The 20,298-nt window shown below is 44.5% G+C and overlaps 2 protein-coding genes and 1 long non-coding RNA gene across 14 annotated transcripts in view; 2 read left to right on the top strand and 1 right to left on the bottom strand.

Annotated features, from left to right (window-relative positions):
- The window catches only part of PCNT (pericentrin), a 94,701-nt gene extending 81,563 nt beyond the window's left edge, over nt 1-13,138 (top strand). For all 10 annotated transcript variants that reach the window (XM_052674521.1, XM_052674518.1, XM_052674522.1 and 7 more), the window contains 6 exons: nt 1,858-2,022; nt 5,473-5,711; nt 6,961-7,049; nt 8,140-8,293; nt 10,653-10,771; nt 12,966-13,138. In XM_052674521.1, coding sequence (XP_052530481.1) covers nt 1,858-2,022; nt 5,473-5,711; nt 6,961-7,049; nt 8,140-8,293; nt 10,653-10,771; nt 12,966-13,009 — 810 coding nt within the window. In that variant the 3' untranslated portion in view covers nt 13,010-13,138. The remainder of the gene's footprint in view (nt 1-1,857; nt 2,023-5,472; nt 5,712-6,960; nt 7,050-8,139; nt 8,294-10,652; nt 10,772-12,965) is intronic.
- A 120-nt stretch (nt 13,139-13,258) lies between these two features.
- LOC128076653 (uncharacterized) lies at nt 13,259-15,221 on the bottom strand. Its single transcript, XR_008204569.1, has 2 exons — nt 15,099-15,221; nt 13,259-14,431 (listed from the first exon to the last, which is right to left on the bottom strand). It is a non-coding gene; the product is annotated as an uncharacterized LOC128076653 (long non-coding RNA).
- Nucleotides 15,222-15,442: 221 nt separating this feature from the next.
- The window catches only part of DIP2A (disco interacting protein 2 homolog A), a 102,606-nt gene continuing 97,750 nt past the window's right edge, over nt 15,443-20,298 (top strand). For 2 of the 3 annotated variants that reach the window (XM_052674528.1, XM_052674527.1), the window contains exon 1: nt 15,444-15,581. In XM_052674528.1, the coding sequence (XP_052530488.1) occupies nt 15,485-15,581 (97 nt within the window). In that variant the 5' untranslated portion in view covers nt 15,444-15,484. Of the gene's footprint in view, nt 15,582-20,298 lie in introns of all 3 variants that reach the window. The other variant, XR_008204546.1, reaches the window with a different exon arrangement.

Here is a 20,298-nt window from a genome sequence, read left to right as displayed (position 1 = left end):
TAGAGTACAGTGATGTCTTCCTTTTTTCTGCAGGCAAACATCCCTCTTCTCTGCCCCATTTTCAGGTTGTTCAGAACTGCCTCTTAGTTCAGGTGCTTCTCTGCGCTTCTCCTTTGATTAAGTGTCCTTGATCTCATGCTCTAGAAACAGAAGGAAATTATCTTTGTTGCACTTTAGGATTTTGATAAGTGGAGAACTATTAGAGAAACTTGCAAGATGCTGCAGAATAGAACAGACCAAAATGAGTAGATGGTAATCATGTGTCAACTGGTGCAGTAGAAATCAAGGGCGTAGATGCATATCAGCAGGATTCCTCAAACAATATGTGCTACTGCCTTCAAATTCAGCTTTTGTAGCTTTAGGTCTGCAAAAGGCCTGGGATGGAAGGACTGTATCCTTACTGGGATGGTCACTGGAGAGATCTGCTGCTTCCCTCCAGTTCAGCATAAGACATGTGGGTTTTGTTTGAACTATTTTTGATAACAGTTACCTGAAGCATTAATAAGGGACAAGAATTTAACCTGAAAAGAAAGAAATACCTAATTTTAAAACAACACAAAAAATTGTGTTAGATTCTTGGCATTTTGGTGTTTTGCTGTGTCTTAAGCTCTTTTTGTATATGCTGAGAAGTAAAAAGCCTTTGGTTTCTGCAGTTCTAAAGGAAGTTGCAAAGTCAGAAGGAAGGGAGGTGTTTTATGTGCTGCAAGCATACAGACAGTATGGGAATCCATGTTTTGTTTTTTCTCTTCCTGTTTTATAAAGAAACCATTGCAGGGATCAGTTTCTTTAATAGATCTGTTGTTGGAGAATGGGGGACCTTGGAAGCCTGTCACAAAACTGGTTGAACTGACACGATAAATAAGCAGAGCAATAAACGAGCAGCATCTTGAGAAAAGGCTAAGTGAACCACTTAGAGGAGTTGGTAATACATAGTAATACCAATCATTAATTGACTTGAGAGTTTTGCTGCTGTAGATGTTCCAGATACTGAAAGTATCTCTCTTTAATGGCTCTAGTATATTGCCCTTCATTGTACAAGGTTTTTTGTTTGTAAAATTCAGTTCCTCAGGTAAGTAAAATATAAATGTCGAATATTACTGCATTAAAATATTCTTAAGAAATAACTCTTGAAAAAGTTTGATCTCCTAGTAAGGCTGTACTGAAATAAGCTACAAGGAGAAATTGGGGTCAGCTGTGTGTACTGGCTCCTCTACTGTATAGATTTTATTTCAAAGGATAAAATGCTAACCATCTCATAAACATCTTTCCTCTTGATTCTGATGTGCTGCATCATATGCTGTAACTGCTGACAAAATTAAATTGATATGAAGAGGGTTGTGAAGGCAGAACTTCTCTAAAAATTGAATCTGGAGTTGTTGGTCTCCTGGAAGAGATGATTTACCACAGAACTGAATATTCTCAGGATTGAATACTGTTTTCTTAGAGGTTTCATTTGTGTATGCTTTACAAGGTGTTTTTGTGCATGTATGTAAACAAACACATTTCTGTGTCAGTTTCTCTGCTGGTTTTGTATGTGGAAGGAAGCCAGATGATTTGTTTCTGTTTCCACATGTTGGAGACCCTCTCTGTTATTACCATAAAGAGGTTTCTTGTAAAACTGATCAGACATATGCTTGGGGAAGGGATAACCTGATTAATTTGATACTGCTTAACTGGGGTTGCTTGTATTTTTCATTTTGTACCATTTAACACCTGAATGCTACTGGTGGCTGTTTTGGTGGTTCTTTTTGTTTAGTTTGTCCATGAAGTTAGGCTGTTACTTGACTTGAGATGTTTGGTTGTGGAAGTCATGTTCAGGAACTACAATGGCTCACTCACTTCTGGTTTCTTTTTTAGATCAGATCTACAGATGATACCAACTCTGCTCAAGAACTGGAAAGAGCTGCTTGGCAGCAAGAAAGAAGCATTCTACAGAATGCACTGAAACAGGCAGAATCTGAACTGGCTAAAGCAACTGCTGAAACTGAAAACAAAGCAATGACGGAAGCATTCAATCCTAAGGTAAAATGATAGTGATGTTTAGCAAATAGCTGTCTGGAGCTGCAGGAGCAGGCAATGCTGAAGGCATTAGCACATCATTTAAGACAGGTGTGTCCAGCCTGTGGACCACATGTGATTATGAAGAGCACTTAACGTGGTCCCACATGCCATACACATAGTCACATTTACACAAGTGACTTTTTGTGATGATTGTAATGAGTCAATCGCATGTAGCTTGAGTGTTGACTGTGTGGGTGACAATGGAAGGCTGTGGAGGGGGGGAACAGAGAGCAAGGCTCACTCCATCTCTTGTGTATGGAGTCTGTTAAAAGTCTGCATGTGTGTCACATGACGTGCTTGTGCCACTTGATGAGTAAAATGCAGTCATTGCCAATAATAATAGCCGGTACCCTGGGCTGCTGCAAAAGAGGGGTGGCCAGCAGGGTGAGGGAGGCGATTGTCCCCCTTCTGCTCTGCCCTTGTGAGGCCCATCTGCAGTGTTGTGATGAAGTGTGGGGTCCCCAGTACAGGTGGGATATGGAGCTGTCAGAGTGGGTCCAGAGGAGGGCCACTAAGATGATCAGAGGACTGGAGCCCCTCTCCTGTGAAGAAGGATTGAGAGAGCTGGGCTTGTTTAGCTTGGAGAAGAGAAGGCTCCGAGGAGACCTCATTATGGACTTGCAGTACTTGAAGGGAACTTACAAGCAGGAAGTGGACAACTTTTTACACGACCTATGGTGATTGCACAAAGGGGACTGGCTTTGAACTAAAAGAAGGGAGACGCAGGTTAGATGTTTGGAAGAAATTTTTTACTCAGAGGGTGCTGAGGTGCTGGAACAAGTTACCCTGTGAAGTTATGGATACCCCATTCCCAGAAATGTTTAAGGCCAGGCTGGATGGGGATGATGGGCAGCCTGATGTAGTAGTTAGCAACCCTGCTTGTGGCTTGGGGGGTTGGAGCTCAATGATTCGTAAGGTCCCTTGCAACCTAAGCTATTCTGTAATTCTATGAAACTAAAGGTGGCTAAGTCAGAGTAAAATGCTATAAAAGTTTTATGGTTTGTGAAATGAAATCAAGTCCTATAAATGGCCAAAACTATATGACCTTGCTTTCCATTTTGATAAAAGAATTTGAGAATGAGTTTCAATATTTCAGAAAAAATATCATTTGGGTATATTTGCAGCTCCATTTTCAATCAGTATAAATACATTACCTGTGAATTTTCAGATTTGAGTGTATAATGTTGCGATCAGACATTCAACTCAAAGAAAAGTCTGATTGTGTCTCTTTACTAAGCTTTATAAGACTTATCAGGGAAAAATATCCCTCGTTTTAAATTCAAGCCTTAGTGACTTCATCACTTTTTGGCAGTATGTACGTTTCTGAACAACTGTTTTCAAGAATGAAGCACAGAAAGAATGAAATTTCATCAAGTCTCTGAGGAGAATCTTGAGAACTCAGTAAGAATTGCATCCACTTCTACTGAGCTAGAACGATGTGTTAGTTTTACATAAACAAGATCAAACATCCCAGTAGTTTTATGTTTATGTTGCTCTCTTTTTTTTCGTTTGTTTTAATAAAAACAGAAAAGAAGTTTTGTTGCTTATATATGTGAACTATATTATGTATTTTTTTATATGCATCCCATGACTCTTTCTCTTCACTCACCATGGCCTAGGCAAGCCAAAAAATTGGACATCCCTCATTAAAACCTTTGGCACTTTTTTGCTTTCAGTACCTTACGTGATGTACAGATTTACTGTGAGAAACTTACCAACTCAAGTTGGTTTGGATTGTTCAGTTCTTTTTAGTATCATTCTTGATCATTGCTGAAGTGATTATTGTCGCATGTAGTACAAGTAACTTAGTAATTTTACTTGAGTTCTCAATTTGGCCTGCATTCTCTTTATTATGAATATGATAAAAACTTGCTGTTAGAGGGAAGCCAGGAAGCCTGCAGCTCAGTTTCAGAACAGATTCAGTTTCAGACAGAATCACAGAAACATTTTCTTTGAAAAGACCTTCAAAATCACCATCAGTACGACCTTATGGAGTCCATCACTAAACCATGTCCCTGGGTGCCACTTCCATATGTGTCCTAACTGCCTCCAGGGATGGAGATTCTACCATTTCCCTGGGCAGTCCATCTGACCCCTGACCACCCTCTCTGTGAAGGAATTCTTCCTGATGTCCAATCCAAACTTCTTCTGGCACAAGACCATTTCTTAATGTCCTATGGTTTGTCACCTGAGAACAGAGGCTGATCCCTTTCTCCCTGTGACCTCCTTTCAGGTAGTTGTAGGAAGTAACGAGGTCTCCTCTCAGCCTCATCTGGACTAAACAGCCCCAGTTCCCTCAGATGCTCCTCATGTGCCTTGGTTTCTCTATTTTTCTTACTAGCTGCATTACTCTTCTGTACACAGTGATTGACTTCATAGATTAATGTGAATTAAGAACACTCTTTCCTTGTGTGTCCCTCATCAGAAAAGGTTCTTTATAACTTTCTCTGTATTAAACAGAAACTTTCACCAAAAATCATCTATCTCTTTGGAACTGCTTTTTACTTTTAAATGTGAAGAAGGTTCAGATTTCTTGTCTAAGCATGGAATTATCAAACATCCTTTTTTATTTTTTCCTAATTTTAAATTTTCCTCTGACAGATTTGATTACTGTTATCAAGTCAGATAGACACCCACCCCAACATGCTTTCTGGTTAATATTTATTTAATACAATTGCTATCATTAAAGATTAAGAGTGTTAGAATCTCAGGTATGACAGTTCTGATGTGAAACTTTCAGGAGATTTAAAGCCATCTGATACTCTGAAGTTGGGTGCTTTTCAGCTTGGAAAGGAGGTCTTACAGCAGCCCTTGCATCAGCACTACAGACATTGCACACAAAGTCAGCCCACCAACCAGTAACCATACCAAAACTTTTTAGCCTAGCCAAGAGGTAAAGAAGTTTGGTGAAGTGGTGCAAACATCCATTTGTGGTGTTCAGAGTGTAACATCACTGGTTTGCATTAAAAATACACAAGTATTCAGTACTGAATAACTGTGATATGATACTGACAAGAGTCAGTATCATAAATACTTCCTCAAAATTTAAGGAGGAATCATAGAATTGTTTGAGATGGAAGGGGTTTTATCGGTCATTTGGTCCATTTCCCCTGCAATGAGAAGGGAAACCTACAGCTAGATCAGGTTCTCAGAGCCTGACTTTGGATGTCTGCAGGGACATGGTATTCACCATCTCTCTGAGCAACTTGTGCCAATGCCTCACTACCCTTATTGTACTATGCTTCCATAGTTCATAATTTTTAAATAGCTTTCTGTGATCTTGCAAAGCAAAATCACTTTAGGTACCCACTCACAACCAGTTTCTGTGAATCCTTGCTGGGAAATGCAATCAACTTTTCTAGACTTGCTATAGCTAGATCTTCACAGCTTTAATTTTTTGTTTTCCTTCAGTTACAGAGATTATATAGGAAGTACCTACGAGCAGAGAGCTTTAGAAAGGCTCTGGTTTATCAGAAGAAATACCTCTTGCTGCTTCTTGGTGGATTTCAAGACTGTGAACAAGCAACTCTCTCTCTAATAGCACGCATGGGAATCTACCCCTCGCCTGCAGACCTGCAGCTTCCTGCCTCCCGCTCCCGCCCTCTGACCAAGTTCAGATGTGCAGTCAGGGCAGTCGTTGCCGTGTCAAGGTAAAAGCAAAACACTTTCTTGGACATAGGTAAAATGGGTGGTTGATATGGCTTATCCTACCTGAATATTAAGCAGAAGCTTTCTCCACAGCGTGACTTGGCAGCTGTAACTTTGGCCAAATTGCCGTTTGAGAATCAGGGCTATGTTGAATGTGTACCAAAACAAAGGTTTGTAAAAGCTGATTCCATCTGTTGAGAGATGCTCAGTTGCAGCATGTTTGTACATCACTGCACAATAATTACAAGCTGATCTTTTCATTTTTTCTCTTATCTGTTTGGGACATACTGGGTAGCCTCTTGTATTGTAACGTTACCATCCCATCAGTGATGATTTTCTTCTCCTGAGCTCAGTAGCCTGTGTTTCATTGAGCTTGATTCTGTCATGTGCCATTATTTACTACAGAGTGGATTTTGATATCTATGCACTATCCCTTATTGTGTCTTGAGTTCATCTATTGGAAGAAAAAGTTTTGAATGTAATAGGAGATTACTTCTGAGCAATCTCCTTGTTCACTAGAAACTGTTATGATGACATTTAAGGCTTTGTAGACTGTTGAGAAGGATGCTATAATGATAGCAGTATGAAAGGATAGAGACCTCCAAACTAACCCTCTGAGGCCTCGCAGCTCCACGGAATTTAGGGCTGAAGTAGAAGAACATCTTTAAAACAAACTGGCAAACATTTCCAGCACCTCTGAGTGGATACAAATTAAGGGAGTTAATAGCCATCGCCCGACACAAAGCAACTGCATCCTAACTGTAAAGAGAATGTTGTGGTTAAGCTCCGATGTCTGTTCCTTTTTTGCTGTACATTGAGCCATTTTGAGCAACTGGGTTACTGTGTTTTTGTTTTTCTCTTTTTTTTTCCTGCTATATGCGTAACGTTACATGGTTATGTGGTCTCAAAATCTATTTCTTGTGTTTAGAAACTGGGGAAAATAAATCGGAGAGGGTTAAAAGCAAACAATAATAATAATAATAATAATAATAAAAAGAAATAAACGTTAATCTAAACAATCTGCTGTCACCTCAGACCCTTAAGCTTGTGTGGTCTTAGCACTGCAGAGAACTGACAAGTGATACAGTTATTGGGAAGATGCTGACAGTCTTCCTTCTCCATTCCTACAAGGATTGTGACTTAACTAAATAATAAATTTAATATGCTTTATGCCTACAAAAAGTTTGATATTAAGATTTAGTGTATTTTTTCCTGTTATTAATGACTGTACAAATTTATTCTGTTACCAAGGTTGAAGTTTTTGGTGAGAAAGTGGAACAAGCTTAACAGAAAAAATGCCCAAGGTGAAATCGTCTCCCAACATACAGGAAATAACACAGGTAAGCTTTTGGTCAAGTACATTTTTAAATGATAACTTGTCTCTAGCAGTGTTTCAGTAGACAAACAAAAAATCACCGTAAAAAGACAAAAAAGCAAAATATTTGTGTTGACACAGATCTGTTTATCTGTTTCCTTGTCATGATTATGAGTTTAAAATGACACTGTAAGAAGTTAAATATGAAAACTTACAGAATTCATAACTTCACAACAGCATCAAACTCGTCCTTTTCTCTCTTCATTAAACTTATCTGATAATTTTTTCATACTTTTTAAAGCTACCTATGATGGAAATCAATGCCATAAGTTATTAATAAGACAAAGACAAATACTACTGTAACAGTATTAAAATTGGTACATGCAGTGTAAAAAAGAAGTCTTAGAAGGGATTTGCTGTCCTGTGTTGCCAGCAATGGAAAAACAATTTTAAATGATTCCAGAGGTTTGGAAGAGGCTCAGAATCTGATGACAGGTTTTCCCTGAACTTCAGGTGCTATGGGTGATGGTCTAATAGAGTTCAGTAAAGGCTGTGTTCCTTTGGGTTACCTATGGATGTGTCAGTAAGAAATTGAACAAGTGTCTCTGTGTGGTACCCCATATTGTGCAATACATGTGTAATATTCCAATTGTGGCTTTTCAGTGCTAAACAAAAATGTGATGTGACAGTACATTTTTCATTACCTGGCATATGGACACACTACGTAATTTTCAGGATTTTAGGTTGGGAATACTTACTTTAAAAAAAAAAATTAATTTCCTATATACTACTTGTGGTGAGGGTCCTCTGAAGCCTCACTACAAAATAGCACCTGTCAGGCTCTCAGGAGAGCAAATCAAATCACTGATAGTGATTTAAAAGAGGACATACCTGAAAGAGCATTGTTATTAGGGATAACAAAACAACAAACAATCCTTTTTCTGCCACTTCTCTCACAACCAACTAAAATAGATGCATTTGTAACATACGTTTTAGACCAAAACCAAACATATATTGCTGCAATTCTTGTGGGTTTTTCTAATTGGTTAAATATAAAAAGGCTTCTGGAAGTGGTTTTTAGTGAGTGCTTTTCAACTGTTTCTTATTTAACGCAGCCTCTGGTGCCAGAATAGAAACTCTGAAACAGCAGCAGCTCCCAGCTGTTCATGTAAGCTCTCCCCCAACCCGGGACACTGGCCTGTGCCACAGAACCAGCTCTGCGAGATCTGTGAGCTGCTCCTCCAAATCCTCTCACCGGTCACACAGCAGGTCAGTCTGCAGTCTGGCTGATGTGTAACACCTCATCAGACAGACTTTGCTAAAAGTGAGACAGCTACTTGGAGGAAGTACTCCAACAAGTCTGGGTCTGGTAAATGTTTCCTTAGGTTCAGGTTGCTACAGAAGAGAATGTCTCTTGCTTTGAGCGTGTCTGATGTTCTTGCACCGAGAACACTCAGTGTTGTTCTCCAGTTCAATCTGGCTATGTGAAAGCATTCCTGATAATGTTACCTTTTAGCCTTCTTTGAAGGAGAGTTCTTGCTGTTTTTGCCTACTAAATCGGGGATTGATGTTTTAAGCATGAAGTTGATTCCTCCTCCTGCAGAAGTGGCTCTTCTACCACAGGGAAATATTGCATTAATGTTAGTTGCCTTCAGACTTGCTACCACAGACTGAGGTATGTGCTGTGTACGTTCCAGTTTTTCTGTGCATTACAACCAGTTCTGCACAGGAGTACAACCCCAGCTAATCATTGTTGGGTTGGAAGTCACTGGTGGCATTCTGCACAGCAGTATTGAGAAAATACCTCAGCTGCAAACTCAGTGCTGGACTTGGAGGAGTGCGGCCTTCAGCCATCATTGACTTTCCCAGTCTCAGGCTCTCCAAGCATGTGAAGTAACTTGGAGTATTGCAGAGCCAGGTTATTCCTCTTGTGGCTTCTTTCATATGATGCAGTTTTACAGCAATTGCTGTGCAGTCTCATCAGCTTGGAACATGTGGCTTTTTTCCACTCCTTTGCTATGAATTGGAAACTTTACCCACACAAGAAAGATTATTATTATTATTTTTTTTTAATGAAGAAAACTGAGTATTGCAGTTGAACCCAGTAGGCAGGTAAGTAGCACACGCCTGCTTGGTCACTCCCCGTCAGGGGAATGATGGAACTGGAAAAGAAAAAAATACAAAAATTTATATATTGAGATAAGGACGGTTTAATGGGAAAGGGAGATCAACAAACCAACGAAACAAACAAAAAAGCAAACCAAATCAAATCGAAACCCAGCCAACCAAAGGAAACAGGTGTTGCACTCATTGACCAAGCTAATCCCTGAGCAGCAGCAGCAGCAGCTTCTCTGGCCAACTCCCTCCAGTTTTACAGTTTTTTCTCATTATGCCCTATCCTATCAAATATCCCTTTGGAAGGTTTAGGTCAGCTGCCCTGGTCCTGCCCCCTCCCCCCAGCTCTTTGTGCCTCGCAGCCCCCCTCGCTGGAGGATAATATGAGAAACTAAGAAATTGAATCATCCCTGGCTCTGTGCAGCACTGCTCAGCAGCAACTAAAACATCACTGTTGTTAATATTATTCTCACCCTAAATCCAAAGCACAGCACCATACCAACTACTCCAAAGAAAATTAACTCTGTATCGGTCAAAATAGGACAGCCAGTAACAAGTAAACAGCTGTGGTGAATGAGTATTACCCAAAGACAACAGAAGGTGCAAATTGTTTTACATTTCATTTTATTTTGTAACCCTGCTGGCTGGTTTGGGGAACAAGACAGGGCAGTGCTCCTCGGGAAGGACAGGTAGGACTCTGTTTTGCATAGAATTTAGCGGAGAATTGGAGACCTGCAAGCATTACCATAAGCCTAAATTCCTACTCCATCCCAGCCCTCTCTCACAACATGTATGAGGATCTCATAGACAGAAGCACAGGCAGCTTACTACTGAGACATCATCTGTATTGTATGAAATATGAAACGGGAAAATAATCATTGTAGATCCTTTTCACTCTGTGTGACTGGGTTAGTGATAGCTAAAATCAAAAATGTGGATGTGAGAAGCATTTCCTGGCAGAGATGAACAGAAGGAAGGGAGTGATAGGAACTGCATTCCATTATATAAAAAAAATAAAGGGAAGACCTCCCAACTCCAGGGTAGCAGTGTGTTTGCATAGAATGTTCCCCCAGAAGTATGTTTCTATTTTTAGTTTTTTAAACTATTAATAATGTAGCAATACAGTCACAGTATGTGATTTAAGCTTTTTCAGCCTTGTCCTTCCAAGTAGACTTTAACCTGCTACACACTTGGATGCAGCACACTCATCTCCATAGAATTGGGTTTATCCAGCCATTTGCATTTACTTCTGACTGCAGCTTTCTTAGAGGAACTTTTGGTTGCTTATCAGGAGAGTGAGACTCGCAGGTACTCCAGCTCTTTCCAAAACATCCTTTCTTTTGTTTCTTCTGTAAACACGACTGCCTACTGTGTTTTTTTTCAATCTAGCTATGTGGAAGTTTTTGGTCGTGTCTGTTGATATTTGAGTTTGCTTTGCACTGAGTTACTGTCTGTATGAGTATAAATTGGAGTGTGGCGTGAGGGGAAAAAACCCAACTTTTTCTTTTTTAAGATTGCCTCCATCCACTTCAGAAAAGTCACCTGTGCCTACTCAGGATCCTGAACGATCACTTACAGAATACATCCACCGCTTGGAGATTATCCAGCAAAGACTAGGAGGGGTGCAGTCAGGTAAGAGGAGCACTGCTGCACTCAGAGTTGTGAGCAGCCTAGGGTCCTTTTTGCATGGGTTTGCATGCATATTGTCTGTAATGCTTATAGAATGTAAAAAGCATCACTTTGTTGAAAGATTTATTTTATGTGTGGGAGGAGAAAAAAATTAAGTCTCTGAAACGTCGTGCCTCAAATTAGTCCAAGTACATCATTTCTCAGAGTAACTTCAGTGAAATTCTCCTGAGATAAGAGTGAATGATTTCCGTGCCATTTTTCCCCTCCTGTAATCAAGTCAAATAAGCAAGTTCTGCAGTTTAAATGAAATGTATGGAAATAACTTGCTTTAAATTCAGTCACTGTGATGTCATTGTAATAGCTGAGTATGGCCTCCTCTGCAACATGAACTATCCTACTTCCTTCATTTATCACTTCCTGTTGTTCCGTATCAGATAAAAAATGAAAATACCAAGAAAACCCCAAGGAGGCAACCATATTTTTCTCAGGCTAAAAAACACATGAGGCTGGGTTGCCTCCTCCTGGCTCCAGTGAGCCCTATGCATTGGAGAGGCATCTGGGCAGCCATTCCTCTGGGATCTTTGGAACACCTTCCCCAAAACTTACTTTCCCCATCCAAGTTTGTTATTGAGTTTTCTGGTCTGAGCTTGTATGGGTGATCAAATCAGATAATGCCATGGATGTTTTTGTCGGACTGTTTTTCCTTTAGACTGCTGTTGCTGATTCTTTCCCTATGTTTTAGATGCTCGTCCCCAAATCTCTTGTTTACCTCCTGAGACTACTTGTGGGTCACTGCGGTCATCGATCTCTCGGCAAGAAATGTTTATTTCCTCCTACCAGCACCTTCCTTAGTTACCCATACACTCAGCCAAAAGCTGAACAGATTTTACTGTGCAGATGTCATGGCACTAGGGGTGGGCCACTTTGATCCTTCTGCAAATTGCATATGCACACCTACATGTTTCTTTCACTACTCATAACCTTTGTCAACGCTGTTTCCCAGGCATTGCCTGTATCTTATAACTGTCTTGCGGCTTTTGCACCAAGATGTTGGTTGGGCTGAGGTGAGGAAGAAAAAAACATACTTGACTGAAACTGCAGAGCTCTGTGACAGTCACTGATGCTCTTACTGCCACTTCCTTGATCTCTGTCATCAGCAGATAGATCATCTCTATGGAGATGTTTGTGGAGGGTGGGGCAGGCATTCAGTTGCTGACCCAGCAAAGGTATCAGTAATGGTTTGTATATATTTCTGCATTTGGAAAAATAACGACTTTAAAACTAACTTCTGAGGCAGATTCTTAAGATCGTGTGGTACAATCCTAACACACCCTCAGAGTTAACCTTGACAACTTAAACTTGAAAACCATGTGTGTTTCTCTTGAGAGAAGATTTTGGCTTTGCCAGAGTTCATAGGAGCATGGTACAGCTGGATAACAGCTCTGGGGAAAGTCCAAGACATTGTTTTTCTGGCTGACTTCACCAAATACTTTTTTTTGTTTTTAAGGTTTAAAAGGTTAAAAAATAATAATTTTTACAAATAATTTTACAAATCCTGATCTTTTATCCTTAAAGTCAACGGCTACACTGTGGCACTTCTATGTGGAAACTAGCACCCTTGGCAGCATTTTTCCTAGAAACCTTAACATTATGACCTTTGTTTTTTGTTTTCCGAAGTACTTTGTTTATGGCAGATGTGGATAATCAGATGTTAGAATTGAAACCTGCAGTATTTCACAGGATGAGGTGCTAAGTGTGGAGCACTTAACTGAGTACAATGCATAATGGTTGGAGGACGTTCATGGTACCAGAATGACGCTGTGGGGAGTTGCAGCACCATACATGAAGCTTCAGAACAGAGCTCTGAGTAACGTGAGGTTGCTGCACTTTACATCACCCCACAGATACAACAGCTTGAACAGCAGCAGAGTGCAGGTGGGATCATCACAACAGCAGTCAGTTGAAGAAGCAATCCATTGCTCTCTGCGTGCTCTTTGAGTGAGCGTTGGTCTTAACGTGTGAATGTTTGCTTTGACAGGGCGGTAAGCTTTCAGGTTCCTGGGTGATCATGAAGATGGTAATTGCTTTCAGTGTAGCTCATGTGAAGTATATGGAGGAAATAACATGCTGCTAACTGCACCCTGTTTAGCATAGCACAAGCACTTTTCTAATACCCATTTGTTTTATTTAAATTTAGGACAAGTTCCAGGCCTGCCTTGCCAGAGAAACATGAAAAAGTGATCAGAATGCTTCTGAAATCTGTGCTGTGAAACCGCCAAGTTATTGCTTCCTTCTGAGTTATTCCCTGGTGAATGGAGCACTTGTCATCTCCTGTGCAACTAAATAAAGGGCAGTGCTTTTGCATCAGAATTTCATGACTTTTTATTATACTTCAGTACTATAAGAGGAAATTTCTTTCCACTAAGAGCAATGTTTTACATTCTCATGCAGAATTACTGGTATGTTGACAGCTGAAGTGTGCCTGTGTCACTGTACTGTCAATTGCAAAGAGTCTGTTCGGTGTTTATTTTTCTATAGTGTATAGCTGGATTCCTTGTAAAAAAAAAAAAAAAAAGTTATTAAAATCACATTTTATTAGTGAGCTCTTACAGCATATAGTTATTTGTTTTCACCTTACAATTTTTTCTTTTTTCTTTTTTTTTCTTATTATCTGTGTTTTAGGATTTTCTGCAAGATTGTTAACTAACAGCAGCTAAAAAAACTCTCCCAAATCATCTTTAAGACACATTGCCTTCTGGGATTTCAAGATTTGCTTTTTTGGCTTTGCAATAAATAGGACTTGTTTCCCTCAGTCTTCCTCATCACATTCCATTTCAGTATCAAGCCACTCCTTGGATTCTTCTATGACTGACCTTGACCTAATAGAAATTTAGAAAAAGAAAAGAGCTAACTTTATTGCAATTACTGATCTTGTTTATATCCCTAAGATCAACAGCTGTGGTGACTTTCTCACATGGAAACTCCGACACCGTGCTCAGCAGGATTTTCCCTGGCACCCTTAACATGGTGTCTATATCCATGATACATTTGACATTGCTAGAGAACATCAGTCTTCCTCAGTTCATGCCAGGAGCTTCTGTGTCACTTGCAGGTGTGGCTTTGGAGCTCTGGTGCCAGCCCTTGGAAGATGTATTCTTGCCCAGAGTCCTGGCACTGCTGGGCTGATCCTGCCCTGACCACTTTTGTCCTTAGCCCATGCTTCTGGCTGTTGTGAGGAAGTGCTGTCCCCAACAAGGCAGTGTGTTTTTGTTCTTCACTGGTTGGAGCAGCTAGTGCTGCATTCTGGGGTCACAGGAACACAGGATGCTGCAGTTCAGGCTCACACCTACAGCTCTGAGAGGCAAAGCTGCCCTTGGGCAATGTGGCTTGCTGATGAGTGCTGATGGGTGTCATTCTGCATCTGGGTGCCCTATCCCACAGCTCTGCCATGGGCAAAGCCTTTGAGTGCCTCCCTTGTCCCTGCAGGCTGACTGCTCCAGAGGCACCTGTGCATGAACAAACAATACCTGATTTGGTGTGAAAGCCTGGAGAGTAAGGTGGCTTCTGCAAAGTTCTAACCACGTGAATTGACAGAGCAAGTTTATACAGATCCATGAGCATGGCAGATTCCTTTCGTTCTGGTTCCGGGGCCTTTAGGCAGATCTGTCAAAATATGCCCTGAATGTTAATGGTGTCCTTAACACAGCATCAGGTTGTATTCTGCTACACACAGTATGCATCTCCAGACAGGCGTTCACAGCTGACACTGAATAAAATCCATAATTTCATGTTTGCACGTGAATCGCACTTTGCATTTTTCCTTTGGGTGTAGGAGGGCCGTCAGGACCTGGCTCTGCAGCAGTTCGGTGCTGCTTTTTTTTATCTCTGCCGTGCACCACGCTCTGTAAGTTAAGCATCATGGGCTGGGCACAGACACACGTGTGAGACAGGGGCTTGGTCCACGTGTACAGAGCCATCCCTGCACACGGTGGCCGGGAGGGGCTGGTAGGCAGCGGCAGCAGCGATGCTGGAACTCCCAGTGAACGGTGAGGTCTGACGCCCAACTCTTTGGGCAGACAGCCGGCCCACCTTTACAAAGGTCAATCTGGGGGCGTGTGCTGTCTACGTGCTCTGCTGGTAGTGGGGTGGCACGACATGAGGATTGCTTCTGCTCTTTGCAATGAGTGAAGTGCCTGAGGTACGCTGGCACATCTGTCTGTGCCGTAAGCAATCCATCGTCCGGGAGATTCACTGCTCTGGAGGGGTGGACGAGACCGGAAACGGTCCGAGCGCTATTTTGCCGCGTACAGAACGCTCGGTATTTCCTTACCGGCGCTGTGTGCCATAGCGCAGAGCACTGCGGCAGGTCAGCCCCAGGGCCGCGCGCGCAGCACAGCTTGGCACAGCGGGGTCCCGATTTCAGAACCGACCGAGGCTCCTCCGCCACCCCGCAGAGCTCCCGCTCACCGAGGACGGCCAGGGGCGAACGCGCGCGGTGGGGCCGCTCCGGCTGCGCTGTGCAGCCCCGTCCCGTCCTCGCGCGGAGCCGCCCCTCGCCTTTCCGCCGCGGCGCCGCTCCGTCCGGCGCTGCCGGCCGCTGGGAGGCGCTGCCCGGGCCGGGCCCGGCGGCTGCGCGGTGAGGTCGGGCCGGGAGCTCCCCTTCCTGCCGCTCCCGCCGGAGGCGGTGCTGGGCGGCGGCCGCGGCGGGCCCGCGCTATGGCGGCCGAGCGGGGCGGCTGCTCGCTGGACGCGGTGCCGCTGCCGCCCGAGGTGCGCGAGAGCCTGGCGGAGCTGGAGCTGGAGCTGTCAGAAGGTGAGAGCGGAGCGGCGGCGGCCGAGCTTCGGGGCGGCGCGGTGCTGGGGCGCGGTGCCTCCGCCGCGGCGCCCGGAGAGGGGCGCGGGAGCGGCTCCGGCCTCGCCCCGCTTCCCGCGGCCGTGCCCGGGTCGTGCCGGGGGCTTCGGCACCGCCGCCCGGCCCCGATTGCCGCAAGGCCGTGCGCGGGGCCGTGTCTGAGTGCGGCCCTGCAGCGCCGCTCCCTTCCTCCGCCTCCGCTCGGCGCTGGGCGGCGGTTCGGCGGTTCGGTTCTTCGGTTCTGCTGGTCGGTTCGGCGGTTCTTCGGTCTGCTGGTCGGTTCGGCGGTTCGGCCGTGGCCCCGCGCTGCCGGTCTCACCGCTCCGCTGCCGCTCGGACGCCCCGCGCTGCCCGGCCCGGCGGATCGGCGCTGGGCGCTGCCTTCGCTGCCCGTCGAGGTCTGAGATCCGAAGCGAATCGTTTTTCGCCTCGGTGCGGTTCTGTGCAGAGCTCTTCAACGTGAGAAAGGACAGCCGTGGCAGTGTTCTTCCCCTGTCCGTTCCGGCTCGTCGCTGCCCGCAGGGATGGGGGAATCTCCTTCTCCGGGACGCTAGCCGTGCGACCTGCCGGTAGGCACCTGCTACGGCGCGGCTTTGGTGGGGGATCTGCAGATGCGCAGAGATCCTTTCCAGCCCCCCGGCCCCGTGCTGCCGTGTGTCGGCTCTGTGACCGCCTGCCATCCGCAGGCGCTGCTCGGACAGACGCGCTGCCCTTGGTGCGCAGCGCTCACGTGCTCGGGTGGGAAGGAGCGGCGATTCCGGGTCGTATGTTTGCGGTTTAATCTATGGAGGATGGGTACAGACTGTGATACCCTGTTTCTGGAAGAAGTAAATTAATCCGTGCAGACCGTTGGTTATTTCCCTCTTTCAAAGGCAGGTGAGTGTCCTCTTTCGAGTGGCTCCTGGGATCCTCCATGCTGCACGGCCGCGATGGGCATGCTGAGTTCAGCAGCTCCTGCTGCTGCCTGCAGTCTGCTGAAGGTGCCCATGGCTCCTTCCTGTGGAAGGAAGGAAGAGAACTTGAAACAGTTTTCATCTATAAATAAACCGGGAAGCTGGTTCAGAATTTCCCCCTTTTTTGCCGTAGGTTGTCATGGCAAAACTTGAGGGAACTAAAGGTTGGAATCCCTTTTTTTCCTGAAGTTCAGTCTGCAATGCAGATACAAATGCCCTTGTGTTGTTTCCAAGTTTGTGTCTCGTTATGACGGAGTATTGCACCTTTGTGAATAGATGAAGTATTTGTGCAGTGCTTTCCATTAATGTTTGATAATTTTCAAGAGCAGTCCTTGTTTAGACACAAATGCCACTCATGTAATTTATTCTTTCATTAAAACTCCAGTTTATTTGAGAGCTGCACCTGGAAACACATTCGTGGCTCCCTGTGGTGTGGCTTGTGCTTAGCTGTCCCCTTGTCCTTCTCAGCTTTCTCCATAGCATGTTGCTACAGGCAGGCTAATTGTGGGGTGGGGGGCTGTGCTCAAGCTCTTAGCAGAGATTCTCTCTGCTGTAGAGAGGTTTGTTTGTTTGTTTTTCCAGTTCAGGTATATTCCGCTGCCTGTCAATGCTGCTTGTCACGTTGGAAATTCATTTCTGGATGACTTCTGTCCAGTAGGATCAGCCTAAAGACAGAGGAATGCTTGCATGGAGTTTACTATCTTAATTATAGCCTTATGATGAAACAGTGCAGTGTACCGAGCACCTGGCTGTTGTGTCCGTGCTCTGATGCCTGCAGATGGGTTTAGCAGTGACTGCTGGGCAGTGCGTGACTGTGCTGACTGCACTAACTGGGGAGACCTGCTGGCACTTCAGTGTGGTTTCCTGACAGTGAAGTGCAGTATTGGACAGCAAAGGTGTTCCTGCACCTTTCTGTTAGGGAAGTTCTCAGGACATACGTCTGTAATTTGTGCGTTTGTTCATGTGATCATTTAATACCTGAAAACAAATATGATCTGCGGAACGTTAGAACTGGCGAGACAGATCCTTTGCAAGTGACCGTCAGTGGAACTTGACCTTGACCTGCAACATCTTCAGTGCTTAGTTTCAGAGCCTCTCCAACAGAAGATACTGTGTCACTGTGTGATAACATCTGAAGATTGCCTGCTGCTACTGGGAGTAAGCGAGCGTGTGGACCAGGGAGAGGCTGCTGTTGAGCATGCGGTGCCTTTCATCTGGTTTGCAGCTGGGAGAGGTCACAGCGTTTCAGTAGTGCGTCCCTACACACTGACAGCTTTGGTCGTGCTTGTGTTTCTGCTGTTTGGTGCATGTGTTATAGGGATGTCGTTAGGAGAGATTCCGTTACCTCAAGGAGATGCTTGACTGGGAGGCAGGGAAAAGGGGGCTTTGCTCAGCTGGGTGGAGGATTTCCTTTGCTATCAGTGAGGTGAAGACAGTGTGCACTTGGAACTGCAGTCATAGCTGCCTATAAACGTGTCCTCCAGGAGGAAAGCTGCACCTTCACAGTGGCAGACCTTTGTTCCCAGGCTTATTTTCGTACCCAAGCAGTGGCCTGCCTGCTCTAAAAGCCTTATTTCAGTATTCTGGGGCTGGGTTCTGGTTACTGCTAGACTTCCTACTACAAGAGCAGGAAATGAGATTGCTGGAAAAAAGGGGGCTTTAAGGGCTTTAAGGGGCTTTCTTGTTATGATAGAGAACACAAACAGATTTGTTTAATAATGTGGCGGTTGGAATGAAGATTTTTCCTTCCTGGACAGTTAGTTATGATGTCTTTAATGATACTATTGCTCTTAAACTACGGAGAGGAAGTAGTATCTTTACTTTGTATGGTCTGGAGTGGACTTTTCTTCCTGGAATCATTGGGGTTGGAAGAGACCTCTAGAGATCCCTGTCTCCAACTTCCTGCTAAATCAGGTTCCATAGAGTAAGTTGCACAAGAAAGCATCCAGGTAAGTTTTGAATATTTCCAAAGATGGAGACCACACAACCTATCTGAGCAGCCTGTTGTATTGTTCCAACGCCTTCAAAGTAAAGAATTTCTTTCTCAAGGTTATATGGAACTTTGTTCTGCTTTGTGCCTATTGCTCTTTATCATGTCTGTGGGAACCACCAGGAAGAGCCTGGCCCCATCCATTTGACACTCACACTTAAATATTTATGAACAGTGATGAAATCATTGCTGGTTCATGGCCAACCTGCTGTCCACAAGGGCACCCGGGGTCTTCTCCACAGAGCTCCTTTCCAGCAGGTCAGCCCCTAACCTGTACTGATGGGTGCTGTTATTCCAGAAAATGAGCTCAGATTGACCAAAGTGCCAAGTGTCTGCCGGGATTGATGCCATTCAGCACATTTCCCTGGTGGATAGGTGTCCTGCCCATAGGGTTCTGTTTGTTGCCTGGAGAAGAGGCCAAACCCCTCCTCATCACAACCTCCTTCAGGAAGTTGTACAGTGCAGTGAGGTCTCCTCTGAGCCTCCTCTTCTCCAGACTGAACAGTCCCAGCTCCTTCAGCCACTCCTCCTCCAATAACATTTGTGCTCCAGACCCCTCACCAGTTTTGTTGCTGGCTGTGCCTGATGCCCTGGATGCCACGCACGTGCCTTGTGATCTCACCCAAGATGATTTGCTCCGTAACTTTCCCTGGTAACCGAGGTCAGGCTGACAGGCCTGTAGTTCCCTGGATCCTCCTTACAGCCCTTCTTGTAGACGGGAGTCACATCGGCAAGCCTCCGATCCTCTGGGACCTCTCCAGACAACCAGAAGCGCTGGTGGATGGCCGAGAGCAGCTCAGCAGTCACCCCTGCCAGCTCCCTCTGCACCCTGGGATGGAACCCGCCCGGTCCCATGGACTTGTGACAGAGGAGACAGAGGAGGAGTTCTGTGTCTCCATCTGAATCACTGGGGGTATGTTGTGCCTTCCATTCCAGACTTCCAGATCAGGGTGTAAAGTGCCCTGATGATAACTGATCTGCTTATTAAAGGCAGATGTAAAGAAGGTGCTGAGGACCTCAACCTTCTCCTTATCCTCAGTGGTCACATTCCTTGCTGCATCAAGCAAAGGATGGAAATTCTCCTTGGTTCTTCTCTTACCATTGATATATTTATAAAAGGATTTCTTATTCTCCTTTACTGCAGTGGCGAATCTGAGTTCAAGTTGGGCTTTTGCCCTCCTAACTTCTTCCCTGCATACCTTAGCAACTTCTCATAGTCTCCCCAAGCAGCCTGTCCCTTATTCATGGACTCTCTCTTTTTCTTCTGGAGTCTCAGCAGTAGTTTTTGGCTCATCCACACTGGTCTTCTTCCCCTACAGCTTGCCTTACGGCACTCAGGAACAGCCTGTTCCTGTGCACCGCTTGTTGAGTTTGGTGGGAGAACTTTGGTTTGGTTGTGCTGCCAGCCCTTGGGTGCCAGTATTTGTCCCACAGGACATTCTCCTTCTCTTTGCTCTGCTTCCCAACCTTGTTAAGTTTTTTGCCAGTCTGTGAGGGCACGGCTGGGCTCAGTGGTCCTGTCCAGAACATGATGAATGTGGTTTTGTAAAGTGAGATGCCATCACTGGAGCTGTCCCCAGTGCTTCACAGTTATCCCAGCACATTAATGTAATTGCAGCACTGATAAACAGGAGGCTGGTAGCTGCGTTGGCTGTATTACTGCAGTCAAAACCAGTTTTTCGTGCTTTTACTGGTGTCTTAACTTAATTTTCCCCTTTTTTATTGTTTCAAATGA

This window comes from Tympanuchus pallidicinctus, unplaced genomic scaffold (genome assembly GCF_026119805.1).
Source record: "Tympanuchus pallidicinctus isolate F22 unplaced genomic scaffold, pur_lepc_1.0 scaffold15, whole genome shotgun sequence".
In the NCBI taxonomy this organism is placed as follows: domain Eukaryota; kingdom Metazoa; phylum Chordata; class Aves; order Galliformes; family Phasianidae; genus Tympanuchus; species Tympanuchus pallidicinctus.
This window is presented reverse-complemented; position numbering and strand designations above follow the sequence as displayed.